Source organism: Rhamphochromis sp. 'chilingali', assembly GCF_963969265.1.
Source record: "Rhamphochromis sp. 'chilingali' genome assembly, chromosome: 17".
Lineage (NCBI taxonomy): Eukaryota > Metazoa > Chordata > Actinopteri > Cichliformes > Cichlidae > Rhamphochromis > Rhamphochromis sp. 'chilingali'.
The window spans coordinates 7,327,398-7,345,022 of NC_137944.1; the positions used below are offsets into that span (position 1 = coordinate 7,327,398).

Sequence of the window (17,625 nt, forward strand, 5' to 3'; positions counted from 1 at the left end):
AGCCGCCATGCCAAGCCCCCTAACAGTGCAGGGAGTGGGCATAATGAATAATCCCTCTGCAGCCGAGCAGACCCTTGAAAGTTCAAAGCATGGGCTGACGCCCCGTTTGCCCCACATGCCACTAGCTGCTGTCCACGACTCTCGAGCCCCCCTCCACTCATCTGCTATAAGCCCCAACACTGTCATGCCCCCTATCGTGAATATGACCCATGGAGGTTTTATAGCCCCACCCGGCACCCATGCCTCAATGCACGTACCAACCTCTGCTTTAGACCCCCAAGTTAGTGGACACCCTGGCATACCCCCCCAGCAGGTGCATACATCTTTAAGCGCTCCGGGCGGGGCTGCAGCCAACGCTAACCCCCCATTAGCTGCCTACGGTGGTTTTATACAGACTCATCAAGTGAAAAATGTCCAAGTCTTCACTGGCAGTGCTGACAGCAAGGTGCTTGTAGAGGACTGGATTCGTGACATGCAGTATCTTCTTGAGGCAATAGAGCTCCCCATTCACCTCCGCTTTTCCACGGTGGTGCGTCACCTAACTGGTGAAGCCCGAAAGCTGGTCCTGAATCTACCTCTCCATGACCAAACACCTGAAAGGGCATTCGAAGAACTGAGAGCAGAGTACGGCGACACACAGAGCTCCTCAGATCTACTAGCGGACTTCTATGAGCGTGTTCAGAGGTCTGGGGAGTCTGCCTGTTCATATGCTATAGCACTGGAGGCAACACTGCGAGCTGTGGAAGAAAACCAAAGAGGAGGCAAGCCTTTTCCTGACCGTGACAGTAAACTCACCCGGCAGTTCATACGGGGGATTAATGATGAGGATGTGTATGCGAGGATCTCGCCAATGAAGCCCCGGCTTTTGAGTTTCCGTGAGCTGCAGGCTGAGCTCCGAAATTTAGCAAAAGAAACAAAGAGATTCCAGCCTCAAAACAAATCAAAGAAAACTTATGCCCAGGTACAAGTGGCATCAGAGTGTAGTGTGAATGTGAAGGCAGAAAAGGCTAAACATTCTTCAGAGTGGTCAGAGCTAGCAGAGATGGTCAAGAAATTAGCATTGAGCCAGGAGGAGCAGATGGCCAAGTTGACCCACCTTGAATCGAGAATTTATGCTCCATCCTCTGCCACTCCACTGAGAGTCCGACCACCCCCTGGGGCTACAACCCCAATGTCAGTGGTCACATGCTACCGGTGTGGGAAGCAAGGACATATGGTCTCCGGGGCAACCATGGGCGAGCAGCAAGTCCCCACACTGCAGGTGAACAAAGGTGACGGAGGAGAGAACACTCCCCTAGTTGGTCCCAGGAATGAGGGGGAGGTGGAAGTCAACGGAATGAAGTGCAGGGCACTCATCGACTCTGGCTCCCAGATAACCAGTATTACGCATCAGTACTGGCGCAGCCACCCCACCCTCCATAAACAAAAACTGCAGCCTTCTAAGATACCCATAGAAGGTGCAGGGGGCCAGAGTGTCACCTACCATGGTGTGCTACGCATCAACCTAAAATTGTTGGGGAGAGAGTTTAAGGGTGTGCCTGCTTTTGTTGTCACTAACACAGAGTACCGCTCCTCTGTTCCTCTGCTTGTGGGAACTAATGTCCTCCGTGCCTCCAGAAGTCACCTCCAGGCAACCTACGGCCAGCAGTTCCTCCTCCAGGTCAAGGAGACTCATCCGGAGTGGCACGCCTCCCTGCTAGAGATTGAGAGCACTGATCAGTGTGATATGGATGACACAGTGGGCCCTGTTGTTTATACTGGTCGCAAGGTGCACATTCAAGCAGGGAAAGAGATGGATTTAATGTGCAAAATAAAAGCTGGACCACAAAGAAAGACTTATACAGCCCTAATTGAAGGCCACCCCTCCCTGCGGCTCAGCCAAGACATCCTGGTCGCCAGAGTTCTTGCTGATGTAAAGAAAGGATGTGCCCCGGTAAGAGTGATGAACCTCTCCCAGCATGCTATCACTATCAAGCCTCACACGCATCTGGCCAGGGCATCTCTGGTGGAAAGTATTGTGGACTTTTCAGACAGGGTGCGGGGCAGCCATCACATTAGCGGAGGCAGAGAAGCATGCCTGGGTATGGACCACGTTGTGGCAAGCCTGGAAGTGGATTTAAGTGGAGCAGATGTCGAAAACGAGCACCAGCGTTCCCTTCTTAAAGAGCTTGTGGAAAGGAACATGGGTGTGTTCTCACAGCACCCCCTGGATTATGGCCATACAAAGACTGTGCAACATGAAATCCCTCTGGTCGACTCTAAGCCATTTCGACTGCCTTACCGTAAGATCCCCCCATCACAGTGGCAGGATGTGAGAAGGTTGCTGACAGAAATGGAGGTAGCAGGAGTTATCAGGCCCAGCAAAAGTCCATATGCTTCACCAGTCGTGATCGTAACCAAGAAAGATGGATCACTAAGGCTGTGTATTGACTACAGGAAACTGAACTCCTGTAGCACGAGAGATGCTTTCCCTCTCCCCAGAATAGAGGAAGCCCTGGAGGCTCTAGGGCAGGCAAGATACTTCTCCACCCTTGACCTCACCTCTGGTTATTGGCAGGTGGAGGTGGCGGAGCATGACAAACACAAGACGGCATTCAGCACCCCTATGGGGCTGTTTGAAGCAAATCGTATGCCCTTTGGACTGCAGAATGCTCCCTCCACCTTTCAGAGACTCATGACCTGCTGCTTTGGCGACTTGAACTTCACCCACCTCCTAATCTATCTTGATGATCTCATCATATTCTCCAAAACCTTTGATGAGCATCTGGAAAGACTGCAGCTGGTGTTCGATCGGCTTCGGGAGCATGGCTTGAAGTTAAAGCCTTCTAAATGCCACCTAGTGAGAAAGGAGGTTCAGTATTTGGGTCACTTAGTGTCTGCTGAGGGGATCCGGACAGACCCAGAGAAGATCAGCAAGGTGAAAAACTGGGTGAGGCCCACAAATCGCAAAGAAGTGTTGCAATTCCTGGGATTCGCTGGATACTATAGGCGGTATGTAAGTGGGTACTCTACCCTAGCTGCTCCCCTGTACCGCCTAACTGCTGGTGACCCCAGAAAGAAAAGGAGAGGGGGAAAGAAAAGTCTGGCTACCGACCCACCCTTTTTGTGGACAGATGAATGCGAGAAGGCATTTAAGACCCTAAAAGAAAGGCTGACAAGCGCTCCAGTGCTGGGATATCCTGACTATAGCTTGCCCTTCGTTCTGCAGACGGACGCCTCAGGGGAGGGTCTGGGCGCCGTTCTAGCTCAGATCCAAGGTGGAGCTGAGAGGGTCATAGCCTTCGCCAGTAGAGGTTTGAGCCCAGCAGAGACAAGGTATCCTGCACACAAACTCGAGTTCCTTGCTCTTAAATGGGCGGTCACCGACAAATTCTACGACCACCTCTATGGGCGTAGATTCTCTGTCCAGACAGACAACAATCTTCTCAAGTATGTTATGTCATCAGCGAAGCTGGATGCCACAGGCCAGCGGTGGGTGTCTAGGCTGGCTGCTTTCGATTTCGATGTCCAGTATCGGAGGGGACAGAGCAACACAAACGCTGACGCCCTCTCTCGCATGTCTAACCAGGAGGTCATGCACATCCTACAGACATGCCCTCAGTGGGTGGGTGTCGACGAACAGGGGCATGGTGTGACACAGGCTACCCAGGATACTCAAAGCCTCACTGGCCATGGCACGCCTGCAGGGGAGGAACTGGAACTCGGGCCACCTACATCCACTGAGCCTTACAGGGATGTGGGGATGGAATCCCTGCCCACCATGACCAAACAGGAGCTCCGTGCAGGGCAGAAAAAAGACCTTGTTATTGGCCCCGTCTTGCACTATAAGAGTATGAACCAGAAGCCGAGCCGCAGCGAGCGAATGAGTGCTGAAGGGCACGTGCGCCTTCTCTTAAAGGAGTGGAGAAGGTTAGCGGTAAGGGATGGCATCCTGTACCGCTGCGTCCAAGACAGCCAAAGGGGAGTAGTTGAGCAATTGGTGCTACCAGAGGATTAGCGTATATCAGTGAAGACTGCTCTCCACGATGACTCAGGCCACCTTGGTTTTGAGAGGACATTGCACATGATAAGGGAGAGGTTTTATTGGCCACGGATGTTCCAGGAAATCAAGGCTTGGTGCGAACAATGTGAGAGGTGCTGCCTTAGGAAAACTCCAACCGCAGGGGTCAGGGCCCCCCTGGTCAGTATCCACAGCAGTGCCCCCTTGGAGCTAGTTTGTGTGGATTTTTTGACTCTTGAGAAATCAAAAGGTGGTATCGAAAATGTCCTCGTGGTCACTGACCATTTCTCACGCTATGCGCAAGCATACCCCACTAAAGACCAAAAAGCCAGCACAGTGGCTAGGGTGCTGTATAGAAACTTTTTCTGTCGGTTTGGCTTCCCAGCAAAACTGCATGCAGACCAAGGGCGCAATTTTGAAAGTGCTGTGGTGAAGGAGCTGTGTAAATGCACCGGCATCACTAAGACCCACACCACGCCCTATCACCCACAGGGCAACGGGACAACTGAACGGTTTAACCGCACCCTCATGAACATGCTGGGGATGCTAGAACCTCACCTGAAACCCCGGTGGCACGAATATGTGGATGCAATGACACACGCCTACAACTGCACCCGCCATGATTCGACAGGGTACACACCATACTACCTGATGTTTGGCAGGCATCCACGGCTCCCTGTCGACTTGGTCTTTGGGCTGTCAACCACTAATGGGTCGGGGGGATATAGCGATTATGTCCAGACCCTGCATGACTGCTTGTCACAGGCTTATGCACAGGCTAATCAGGCCTCTCGCCAGGCTAAGGGTCACCAGAAAAGATACTATGACCGACAAGCAAAGAGTCAAAGCTTCAGCCCGGGTGACAGAGTCCTGGTTAAAGTGTGTCATGTGGAGGGGCGAAGCAAACTAGGAGACAAGTGGGAGTCCCGTCCATACATTGTGGTGAAGAAACAGCCAGACATGCCGGTGTATGTGGTGCGATCGGAAAATGGTGATACAGAGAGAGTGGTCCACCGCAACCTACTCACGCAGTGTATGTTTCTTCCCGTGGAGCAGGTGGGAGAGGAGGCAAGAGAGGAAATGGAGCTTGACGTGGAGGAGGTTCATGGAGGAGGGATTGAGGACATAGAGGACAGTGGAGAGCAGGCTGGTGAAGTAATCAGACAGGATGAAGAGTCGGACATGATCGAGGACGGGGAGGCTGATAGCCTGGAAGGAGGTGTGGAGGGAGTTTCACCTGCGGAAAGGGACACAGGGACAGGACAAGAGAGTGAAGATTGGAGGGGGAATGAAACTGTCAGGGTCACCCACTCACCTCCCAGACCAAGTGAACCAAGGAGGAACTTGCCAAGGAGTCGGCATCCCCCTAAGAGACTGACTTATGGGTCGAGAGTTAACGAACCAGGGGAGGATCAGGAGAAGATAGAAAGGGGATGGAAGCTGTGGCAGAGGGCCAAAGCAAGAAGGGCTGCAGGAAACACATAGGATACACACATAGACATTTTCGCATTACACTGCACATCTTCCACCACCGTTATTCTTGTATACATAGTGAGACTGTTCTGTTTTATTTTGTTTTGTTTGATGACTGGGACGCCATCACTTAAAGGAGGGGCGGATGTAAGGTAGTGACTGGAATAAGTCACAAGGTGTCGCTGTTGAGCTGCATATATGGTGTAAAATTTAGCAATTTTGACCATTTGTCCTCTGCAGGACACTGTACTTCAGATTTCTTGTTCGCGCGGGCGCCATCTTGGTTCAGTGTTTGCTGTGATTCAAAAAGGGCCAGCAGCAGAGTTGGAGTGGTGTTTGCCCCTGCTTCCGAATAAACGGCACGGTCCGAGCCACAAATCGAGCGCCTGTGTCCGACTGGTCTCTCTGCGGTGCACCCCAATCCAACACAAACTAACACAACGCAGAGTCCGGGGTGTAGGGAGGCCCCTGCACTGGTTGGGTTACCTACACCATCCTCCATATTCTGGTATTCTAAATCGTACTTAGCAGAAACCAAAAGACTGCTTGGTCGAGTTAACCTCCTAAACTATCTACAACACATGGTGGAAACCTGACATTAAGGCTACGTTCACACTGCAGGCGAAAGCGCATCAAATCCGATTTTTTTGACCCTATGCGACCCATATCCGATCATGGTATGACAGTGTGAACGGCACAAATCCGATATTTTCAAATCCGATCTGGGTCACTTTCGTATGTGGTACTGAATCCGAAACATATCCGATGTTCCAGAAAGCGACTGCTGTGTGAATGGTCAAGTCGCATTAAATCCGTCTTTTACGTCACTGACACAAGACAGACACCAATTATCAGCGCCAGAGAAGCGCCTGATAAGACATCGCGAACGCTTCCTGGCCATCCGGTGAAACTGCTGGGAAGACAACGTTGGAGAAACGTTAACATTTGATTTGGACTGCATAATCTGCAGATTCTGACAGAAATGTGCAACTATCATTTGAAGCACCGCTCCTCTAAAACAGCAATAAGGATAATTATTAGGTTATTTACATTATTATGTAAATAACAAAATAACTTATAGCAAAAATTGGGAAACGTAATGTCCGAAGTCTTTATTAAGGGCCATCAGTCAAACAATATTGTTTGCTCTGGGTCTAAACAGAGCGCGTTGTGTGTGACATCTTCTTCGTTCACACTAGAGAGCGTTTGCTGTTGCATTTTATTTGTAGTGTGAACGAGCAGACAAAAAAATTGGATTTGATCAAAAAATCGGAATTGAGCATTAAGACCTGCAGTGTGAACGTAGCCTTTGACAGAGAAGACTAAAGGTGAGAGAAGTAATATTAATATTTTCTCTCAATACATGATGATTCCGTTTTTACAGAACGGTTGGCAACTCTAATAACTAATTGTGAATAAAATAAATCAGTAATATCATAGCACCCGTCTAGCAGTATAAAAAATCCGTCATGCTAGCTGGTACGCAGTACGAGTTATTTTAACTGGGAGGAAATAAAAATGTGAAAATAAACTACAACTAAACTTGGTTTATATCTGACCCACTCAGACCAACTTCTCACCTGCCCCTCGGACCGGCCGCGCCTCATGTCTCTCCTCCTCCTGCCTCCCTTATCCCTGATCCACTTGCTGGCCTCCACCCCTTGCTAATGTTACTGAAACTGTGGAAGCTCCGCCATAGAAAACAACTGAGTTCTCTTTACACATCTGCCAACATCTGGCCAATCTGGCCACCACCTGTCATTGTTTATACCGTTACAAAAAACAAAGCAAAACGAAACGAAAAATCCCCATCTGCCCACCAGGCAAATGCCCAGTATGCCCCGTGGCCAGTCCAGCTATGCTCACTACTGCTAGTACTGCTCACTACTGAATTATACTGCTAATTGGGAATAAAATTGATGAACGCCAGAAAATAATTTGGATCATGTCTTTATGAGATGTAATATCATCACCTGAGCTCTGTAAAGCTATTTAAATATTGCTAGATTATTCTCCTCCCTTAACAAACATGCTACTTCTATCTATACAGAAACTTGGTGGCTTACTGTATAAGTCACATTTATAAGGAAAAGATTCATAATCAGGGAAGATCATAATCGGGGTATGTCCACATTAATAAGTGACAGAGAGCGGAACTAACAGCCCTCCCGTTGTTCAATAAAAATGATTTAAATATAGCTCATCCGAGGGTTACTCACACTTTAACGATGGTATGGAAACCAAAGGATCCACAGAGAAAATGTGTTTTCTTAAATTGTGTAATCTGTAGTCTATGATGCAATAAATAAGCTTTGTCCCGGTGTGACTGATTTCGAAATGGGTTGTTTCCAAACGCGAACATGGGTACGTGAGGAACTCTGCGCAAACCACGCCTCTTTGTCAGAGATGACGGTATCACGTTCCCTGGTAGCAAACGAGTATGTCACGCTTGTTACCTGTGAGTGAAACGGTGAAAAAGCTCTCACCGATAGAGTCTACGCATCGTTTGTACGTGTATTATATGAAACTGAACCAGAAAGCAATTTCCTCGTAGATCGGGTAAGTCATTTATAAAAGTATCATATTTTACCAGATGATGCGGTAAAAACAGCTTAATCTTCGCTGATGTTATTTTCTTTATTATCTTATAAGTGAATAGAAATGAGACATGGCTAAGTGTCTTGTAATGTTGCTTTATATATGATGACTTTCTAAACTATAACTTGTTACACTTTGCTGATTATATCACCACACACTCTGTCTGCAGATTGTTAATGTTTCCCAGTCAAACATCTAGAATGATTTCAAAATCAAAGGTGCTGGTTTTCCTGCTGTTTTTCACTGGTATTGGTGTGTATGTCAAAACGGGCTACCAATTGACTCATTATGCTGTGGACCAAAAGCTGTGTGCTTGCATAAAATGTTTATCAGAGGATAAGCAGTTGCTTCTGGATCGATCGAATAGAAGTGTTCAACCATTTTTGACTGCAAACATAAACCTCTCACAGAATGAATTCAACTGGTGGAAGGTAAGTAGTCACCAGGAAAGGAGGACATTTTTACACATCCCCCTCAGCTCATTTGGTCTAACAACAAAGTTTATTTGAAATGTCTGACAGGATTTGCAGGCTGAAAGCCGTAGCTTCAGAGTTTATGAAACAACAGTGGCCAACTTGTTTCAGATCTTCCCACAGAATCCAGATGTTATACAACCCAAATATGACCACTGCAGGACTTGTGCTGTGGTGGGTAATTCTGGTAATTTAAGGAGATCGCATTATGGACCGCTGATAGATTTACATGAAGTTGTCATAAGGTACTTTCTAAGCTAAAGCAATTTTTCTTTACCATTAAATTCAAATTCAAATTTTATTTGTCACGTACACAGTACGATATGCAGTGAAATGCTTAGATATGCAGTGAAATGCAGTGAAATATCCCCTCCTACACAAAAGATCCAAACTGATGTGAAATATATCCCTTTGTGCTGTTTAGAATGAACACTGGTATTACCAGAGGCTTTGAAAAAGACGTTGGAAACAAGACAACTCATCGTGTCATGTATCCAGAGAGTGCTGTGGATTTGGATGACAACACCCATTTTGTATTGTTTCCCTTTAAGATACAGGACTTTGAGTGGCTCATTAATGCCTCTACAACAGGGTTTACTGGAAGGTGAGTTCTCTTTTTCAGGGCTACATGCACATGTATTTGACATTTATTTAACGAGACTCAGTGTCTCATTTACAAGAGACCTGTTTTAGACAACATAATTAAATGAAAATAATAAAATAGAAAAAATAAAATAGCAAAATCTGCCTCATTAAGATCAAGTTCCCAGTGATGAAAATCAGCACTGGGACGTCTTTTAAATCTACAAGCAAAATCAGTTAAGCGAGAGAGCTCAAAGTCTTTCTGTAATGTATTCCACTAAGACAGACCTCAAATGATGGCACCTTCTTAATAAGCTCACTACAAACTGATTATCCTGAAATCATACTATGACTACATTTTTATGCAACATGCAGACAGATGAAGTGTCCTCATAACAACTCATCTTACTGTAGTTCATTTAAGTATGCTTTTGTACTGTTCTTAGGATTGTGACTTAATATAAAGTAAAAATAAAAAAATTAAATAAAGACTCTTAATGCTTGTTGAAAAGTTATTTTATGTAAACCATTTTTAGGCAGTTGTGCAGCCACTAATTTGGGCACATGAAAATCATACAATCATTTTGTACTTTATTTTGTTTCAGATAAAATATTCTGATTTCATCTGAGCTTGCCCAGCTTTCTTCTTGGTCCCACCAATGCCACCCCATTAAAAGAAAAAATAACACTCTTAGGTTTAGATGTTACAGTCAGCATACACTACCTTCTTCTCTCCCAGCTGCTAAAATTACCGACACCTGCTACTAAGCAAAGTATCTCAAAAGATTTCCCCTAGATCGTCTTGCAGTACAGAATTTACATCAAATGCAAAAATAGAATGCCACTGCATGAATTCAACATGTATGCAGATTAAAAGGATTTGGCTGATGGATGTAGTGTGAGATGAAATAAGGTGAATTTCTGTATCAAACCATTACTCTGATCCTTCTCCATGTTCAAGACGGACCATGCCTTTTTTAGCTTTGTTTTTGTTAAACACCTACTTCATATTTTTCAATGTCATGCTGTTTCCAACAGGTCATATATGCCAGTGAAATCAAAGATCAAAACTAACAAGGATTTGGTGAGTAGCGTCAATGGCAAAGCTTCCTGGTGGCAATGGTAATATTTAAAAATAAAAGCTGTTTAAAGGCTCATTCTAATTTCTAACAGGTCATGGTGGTAAATCCAGCTTTTATGAAATATGTACATGAGGTTTGGCTTGGAAATAAGGGACGTTATCCATCCACTGGCTTTATGGCTTTGATTCTTGCACTTCACATTTGTGATGAGGTAAGTACAAAGTTTTCAGTTTCTGAAGTGCCAGACGTACAAAATAAAATATGATTTTTATTGTCATACAAGCTGGTCCATTTGAGTCTTTGCTAATTTATTCTTTTGTTCTTATATTGCTCTCCTAAATAGATGTGCATTTCAAAAGTTCAAAATGTCTTTGGTGAAGATCAGAGCAGGTTTACCCACCAGTACCACTTGATTAAAAAACTCTGGTTTAATCTGTGAATGGTTAAATTTCAGTTCACATGCCCTATGAAAGTGAAAGCTGTCGCAAGTATTTTTGATGTGTCCCCTTCTTAAATTGACTAGACTACAATCTAGAAGACATTCCTTCATGGAAAGCTTTTTAGCTAAACCTCTCAATAAGAGGTTTTGTCATTGTATACTCATGGTATAATCATGGTGTTTCCATTTAGTGCTCAGGTCGCTGTCCAACTGTTCATTTCATTTTTCAGCAGCCATTGTTTGGATTTTAGTTAAAAAAGGGACATTTTGTTCATGCATTTGTTTCCCATTCATTCATATGTTCATTTTTTGTCTTCCTAGGTTGATGTGTTTGGTTATGGCGCTGACAGTGATGGAAACTGGAGTCACTACTGGGAAATACTCACAAACAAAAGGTTAAGAACTGGAGTACATCCTGGAAATTATGAGTATAACATCATCCAGCAACTAGCTCAGCAACAAAAAATTAAGTTCTATGAAGGCCTAATGAAAAAAATGTGATTGAATGCCATACACTCAGTAAGAAAAGAACTGAAAGCCAAATGGATGTGTATCTTGTTTGCTTGAGAGTTATATGTGTTGTTGTAAAATGTAAGAGCTATATCTTAGAAGTGTGTTTTATTGCTGGTAAAGAGTAGCATCATAAGTAAATGATTATGATGGTAATGTTTAGTCTTCTCAATTGAATGGAATAGGCCATAGGAGAACATTGTATTTGGATAGCTTGAACCAGAACTAGTGATGGCCAAACAAAGCTTTCTGAAGCATTGAAGCTTGTGTTAAAAAACGGTTCATTAATCGATGCGTTTTAAGATAGTCCTGTCTGGTGACATCTGGTGGCCAAAAATATGAAGAACGTCTTGAATGTAGAAATTAAAGTGTACTGCTTCATTATTATGACTGCCCACTTTACAGAGTTGACTTCACAATTCTGTCTGATAATGGGCTACCCTTGTGTTGCTTTGAAAATGTATTTTTTGGCTGTTTTTTTTCTATTTGTTTAATAAATATATTTGATCAATAAACTTCTTTTTAGTTAAACATGTACCATGGTGTGGTTGCTCTTTGCTCGATGTTGGTAAATACAATAGATTAAAAAATACATGTAATATATATATATATTAGGGGTGCAACGATATTCGTATCGATATTGAACCGTTCGATACAGTGCTTTCGGTTCGGTACGCATATGTTTCGAACAATACAAAATTTGTAATTTATTTTATCAACTTTCCTTCTGACGATGCTGTCTGTGTTGAGCGCTCAGTGAATCTGTGTTCGACTACTCCGCCTAGGGTCGACAGTGCAGCCTAGGCGGAGTAGTCGAACGCAGATTCACTGAGCGCTCAACACAGATAGCATCGTCAGAAGGAAGAGCGCAGGGCAAGCTAGCGAGACAGAAGTTAAGCTCTCCTTACAACATGGACCTCCCCCACTCTCATTCAGATCTGGCGTTTGCAATTATTTTGGTTTTCATGTGAGGTATGACCCTGAAGGTAAGCGAGTCATGGACTAAAGTAAAACAGTATGTTGGATGTGCCATGCAATGCTCAATTACATGGGTGGGAACTAGTGTGTTAGCGCAGTTAGCTCGTTAACGTGTTGGCCGTCTAGCCCCATGCACGGGGCGATCGGCGGTAGCTCGTTAACGGAGATTTGCCGTGTTGTGGCGTTAAGGTCATTTCAACGAGATTAACCTGAAAGCACTAGTGGGAACACAACGAATATGACTGCACATTTACGCCGACATCATCCTAGTGCAAAGACAAGTGGAAGCAGACAAAAAAAAGCAAGCATGCTACTAACTTTAGCCGAGTCATTTAGACAGCTGTTTAATATGCTGCTGAGAATATAGCCCAGAAGAAGCGGATAGTATAGCTTTTATTTTGGAAAGAGACATTTCTCTGTAATAAACTCTCTTTTCCAAAGATGAGTGATTCCTCAATCAGATACAGGGCTCGCAATATCGCTAGCCCAACGTCCCGGGGCTAGCGATTTTTTCAGTCGGGGTACCAAATTCTATCTCTGCCCTGCCCGTCGGGCTATCGTAGGAAGGAAAAATATATGTCAATGCTTTTGCATTCTTTCGGAAATGTAGCTGGGTAATTATGTAATTGGCATCGGTGAGCCACTGTCAATATGTGACATATTGAAATCGCGTTTGAATTTGCGCTTGTTTTTTTGCTTTCACTTTGCAATCGCGCGAACTGTGTATAGAGAGCGACAGCACTGATCTGTGAGTGATGATAATTTGCGCACCAATTCCTCTGACATCGTCTTATTAATCGTTAGCTTACTATGCAAACATGACAAGTGAAATCTCCCGCAGCTTAAACATGTGAGAGGTTGATCGCGCAGAGAATCGCTGAGCTTATGTGAGTGCGTGTGTAAAAGCAGCAGGATTTATATTTGACTACGATGACCTGGATGACTGAGAACCTTCACAGACAGATATATATTTTAGTTCTGCTGAGCCAAATAAGACAGGTCAGGGTGAAGAAGTGACAGCCAAAGAAAAGCTTACCACAAAACGGAAAAGTTATGACAAATCAGACTATAAGGCAAAAAGAAAGTGCAGCTTTATGGTTTCATGGACAAAATAATTTCTGTGGCTGCAATATGACGAGCTAAATAACCAGGGCTGCACATAAGTGGTCCGCAGGTGCGCATTCGCTGTCAAAATAAAAAACACGCACAAGGTTAGGGTTAAATTTAAAAACTGTACTTTTGAGTTAAAATATATATTTATAATTTTAATAAATGACAAATTAAAAAGGCATGAACATTTTTTTGTATCGAAAAAATATCGAACCGTGACACCAAAGTATCGAACCGAACCGAACCGAACCGAACCGTGAATTTTGTGTATCGTTGCACCCCTAATATATATATATATATATATATATATATATATATACACATGTAATATATATATATATACACACATAGATATATATATATAGATATATATGAGATATACATGAGCGAGACAGGTAAATATGAAGGCATGCCGGCTCGGACGTCGCCCGGATCAACAAGGTCCGCGTCAGGTGTTGAGGAACCAGGGCACCCTGACGAAAAGTGGGCTACTGGAACAAGAAGGCATCGGTGGGCAAGAGACGAAAACAGGGCGTTGTTGGAATGCTACTACGCAAGTAACCCCGGCGGAAGCGGCTACATGAATAGGATGATGGACCTATGGATTCTTCGATACCCAACATCCACAATGACGGCGAAACAAGTAGTAGCTCAGTGTTCCAACATTCGAAAGAAGGGACTGCTCTCACAGCTAGAGATTGACGAGGTACAACACAAATGCTACGGCAAGGAGGAGTCAGGACGCCAGGTCAGGGGGGAGATATCATCACCCCCACCCGAGATTGGGTACATAGCCCCAAGTGCAATAGGAGAAGGATCGTTGAGTGCGAGAGGAACTGACCTGAAAAAGAGGATCATGGCCAAGCTTGAAACCTGGATCCCCCCTAGTCGGTTACCAAGATTAAGTGAAGTACCCTCAGAAGGTCTGCTAGATGATGTTAATGCAGCACTACGGACAATACCTACAACCACGATTACCGATACTAACAAGCTGATCTACAATACGGCAGCAGTGATCAGTGAGATGCTTGGCTACAAGTTGAACAGCCACAAGGGGCAGTACCCTCCATGGAGAAGGAGGCTAGAGGGCAAGATCAAAGTAGCATGGAGGGAGGTTAGCCAACTAACGGAGTTGCAGAAAGGTGCGACAAAGAAGGTGCAAAGAAGGAGGTACACCAGAGAGATAGAAGGCAGGAGAATAAACCAGCTGTTCTCCACAGAACCAGCAAAGGTGTACTCTCAGTGGCAAGGGAACAATAATAATAAGAGAACAGCACCACCCAGGCTGGAGACCGAGCAATACTGGAAGAGCATATGGGAGAAGGACACAACCCATAACGGCAATGCTCAGTGGCTAGTGGATCTGAGGGCAGACCACAGTGACCTCCCCGAACAGGGTCCAGTAACCATCACAGTGGCAGATATCCAAGAAAGGGTCTCCAGTATGAAGAGTTGGACAGCACCAGGGCCCGACATGGTTCACGCCTACTGGCTAAAGAAGCTGACTGCACTCCACGAGCGTCTGGCAGCACAAATGAACCAGCTGCTAGTTAACGAGAGACACCCGGAATGGCTAACCGAAGGTCGGACGGTCCTGATCCCCAAGGACCCCAAGAAGGGACCGGTCCCCTCCAACTACCGACCAATAACCTGCCTCAGTACTACATGGAAGCTCCTGTCAGGCATCATATCGGCTAAGATGAACAGGCACATGGGTCAATACATGAGTGGGACACAGAAAGGAATTGGCAAGAATACCAGAGGCGCAAAACACCAGCTACTGGTAGACAGAACAGTCAGCCGAGACTGCAAGACCAGACTGACCAACCTGTGCACTGCCTGGATTGATTACAAGAAGGCCTATGACTCAATGCCCCACAGCTGGATACTGGAATGCCTAGAATTGTACAAGATCAATGGGACCCTAAGAGCCTTCATCAGGAACTCAATGGGGATGTGGTGCACAACACTAGAGGCCAACTTCAAGCCCATAGCACAAGTCACCATCAAGTGCGGGATCTACCAAGGAGATGCCCTGTCCCCACTGCTGTTCTGCATAGGCCTGAACCCCCTCAGTGAGATCATTAACAAGACTGGCTATGGATACCGACGACGGAACGGAGTAGTTGTCAGCCACCTCCTGTACATGGATGACATCAAGCTGTATGCCAAGAGTGAACGAGACATCGATTCACTGATCCACACTACCAGGCTATACAGCAATGACATTGGAATGTCGTTCGGACTGGAGAAGTGTAGTCGGATGGTAACAAAGAGAGGGAAGGTAGTCAGAACTGAGGGGATTGAACTACCAGAAGGCAACATTGCAGACATAGAGGACAGTTACAAGTACCTGGGGATCCCGCAGGCGAATGGGAACCATGAAGAGGCCGCTAGAAAAGCTGCAACCACCAAGTACCTGCAGAGGGTCAGGCAAGTCCTGAGGAGTCAGCTGAATGGTAAGAACAAGATCCGGGCCATCAACACGTACGCCCTGCCCGTGATCAGGTACCCTGCTGGGGTAATAGGCTGGCCAAAGGAGGAGATAGAAGCCACTGACATAAAGACAAGAAAGCTCCTTACCATGCATGGAGGGTTTCACCCCAAGTCCAGCACCCTGAGGCTGTACGCTAAGCGGAAGGAAGGGGGCCGGGGACTGGTGAGTGTCAGCACCACAGTCCAGGATGAGACAACGAACATCCAAGAATACATTGGGAAGATGGCCCCAACTGACCGAGTGCTCAGTGAATACCTCAGGCAGCAGAAACCCAAGAAAGAGGAGGGAGACGAGGAACCATCATGGAAGGACAGGCCCCTGCACGGTATGTACCACCGGCAGATAGAGGGGGTGGCTGATATCCAGAAATCCTACCAGTGGCTGGACAAAGCTGGACACAAGTGTAACTTATAAATACATGTTCATACTTTTATTACACAATCAGAGAGAAAGAAACAGAGAGAGAGAGAGTGCAGGACAGACAGACAGGTGACAGTCTCAGGTGTAGACACTGCTACAAAACAGCACAAGAGAAGGAAGATTTAGTGTTTGTGTTATTACGAGTGCTAAACAAGAAGAGTTCCCAGATGGTACAGTGGACACATGTGTGACTCCTGTGATTAAAGCATCTTTCTTTCAGCTCATTCAAACACACGTTAAAGTCCGTTTGGCTCGACACCACCGAACAGAGGCAGCAATATAACATAGCTAACATTCAAATCAAATCAAATCACTTTTATTGTCACATCACATGTGCAGGTACATTGGTACAGCACATGTGAGTGAAATTCTTGTGTGCGAGCTTCACAAGCAACAGAGTTGTGCAAAATACAATAATGTAAACAAGCAAAATACAAGAATGGCTACATCTGAAACTAATAAATATATGTACAATATATAATAGTATATGCATTTCTGGATGTGTATACTAAATATTTTTCTACGTGTGTGTGTGTGTGTGTGTACACATATTTTACAAATTAAATAGAGTAAACAATAAATAAAATATATAAAATAAAATATACAGAGTGAGACATGTGCAAAACAGTGGCGTTACTGTACAGTATGGAGTGCATAATGTTAAAGTTCCAGTAGTGAAGCTGAGGTGTCTATGAAGTGTTCAGCAGTCAGATGGCCTGATGGAAAAAGCTGTCTCTCAGTCTGCTGGTACGGGACCGGATGTTGCAGAACCTCCTTCCTGATGGAAGTAGTCTGAACAGTTTATGGCTGGGGTGACTGGAGTCCTTGATGATCCTCCCCGCTTTCCTCAGGCACCGCTTCCTGTAGATGTCTTGGAGGGAGGGAAGCTCACCTCCAATTATCCGTTCAGAGCACCGCACTACTCGCTGGAGAGCTTTGCAGTTGTAGGCGGTGCTGTTGCCATACCAGGTGGTGATGCATCCAGTGAGGATGCTCTCAATGGCACAGTGATAGAAGGTCCTGAGGATGCGGGGGCTCATGCCGAATCTTTTCAGTCTCCTGAGAAAGAAGAGGCGCTGCTGCGCCTTCTTCACTGTTTTGTTTGTGTGTACTGACCACGTAAGATCCTCAGCCAGATGTACACCAAGGAACCGGAAGCTGCTCAGTCTCTCCACAGCAGCGCCGTTGATGGTGATGGGGGTGTGTACTTCTCTGCACCTCCGGAAGTCCACTATCAACTCCTTTGTCTTTGCGACGTTGAGGGTGAGATGGTTGTCTTGACACCAGTGGGTCAGGGCGCTGACCTCCTCCCTGTAAGCTGTCTCATCACTGTTGGTGATAAGACCCACCACTGTAGTGTCGTCCGCAAACTTCACAATGATGTTGGAGTTGTTAGTGGCCGTGCAGTCGTAGGTGTAGAGTGAGTACAGGAGAGGGCTCAGTACACACCCCTGTGGAGCACC

The 17,625-nt window shown here is 45.5% G+C and overlaps 1 protein-coding gene across 1 annotated transcript; it reads left to right on the forward strand.

Moving 5' to 3' along the window:
* Positions 1–7,833: 7,833 nt before the first annotated feature.
* Positions 7,834–11,178, forward strand: LOC308383940 (CMP-N-acetylneuraminate-beta-galactosamide-alpha-2,3-sialyltransferase 1-like; the record flags this gene model as incomplete). The annotated part of the gene is made up of 7 exons (XM_080862198.1): positions 7,834–7,837; positions 8,204–8,502; positions 8,593–8,789; positions 8,969–9,148; positions 10,165–10,210; positions 10,300–10,419; positions 10,969–11,178. The coding sequence occupies 7 exons, from the start codon at positions 7,834–7,836 to the stop codon at positions 11,146–11,148; spliced, it is 1,026 nt and encodes a 341-aa protein (XP_080718324.1). The 3' UTR covers positions 11,149–11,178.
* Between the last annotated feature and the right edge of the window lie 6,447 nt (positions 11,179–17,625).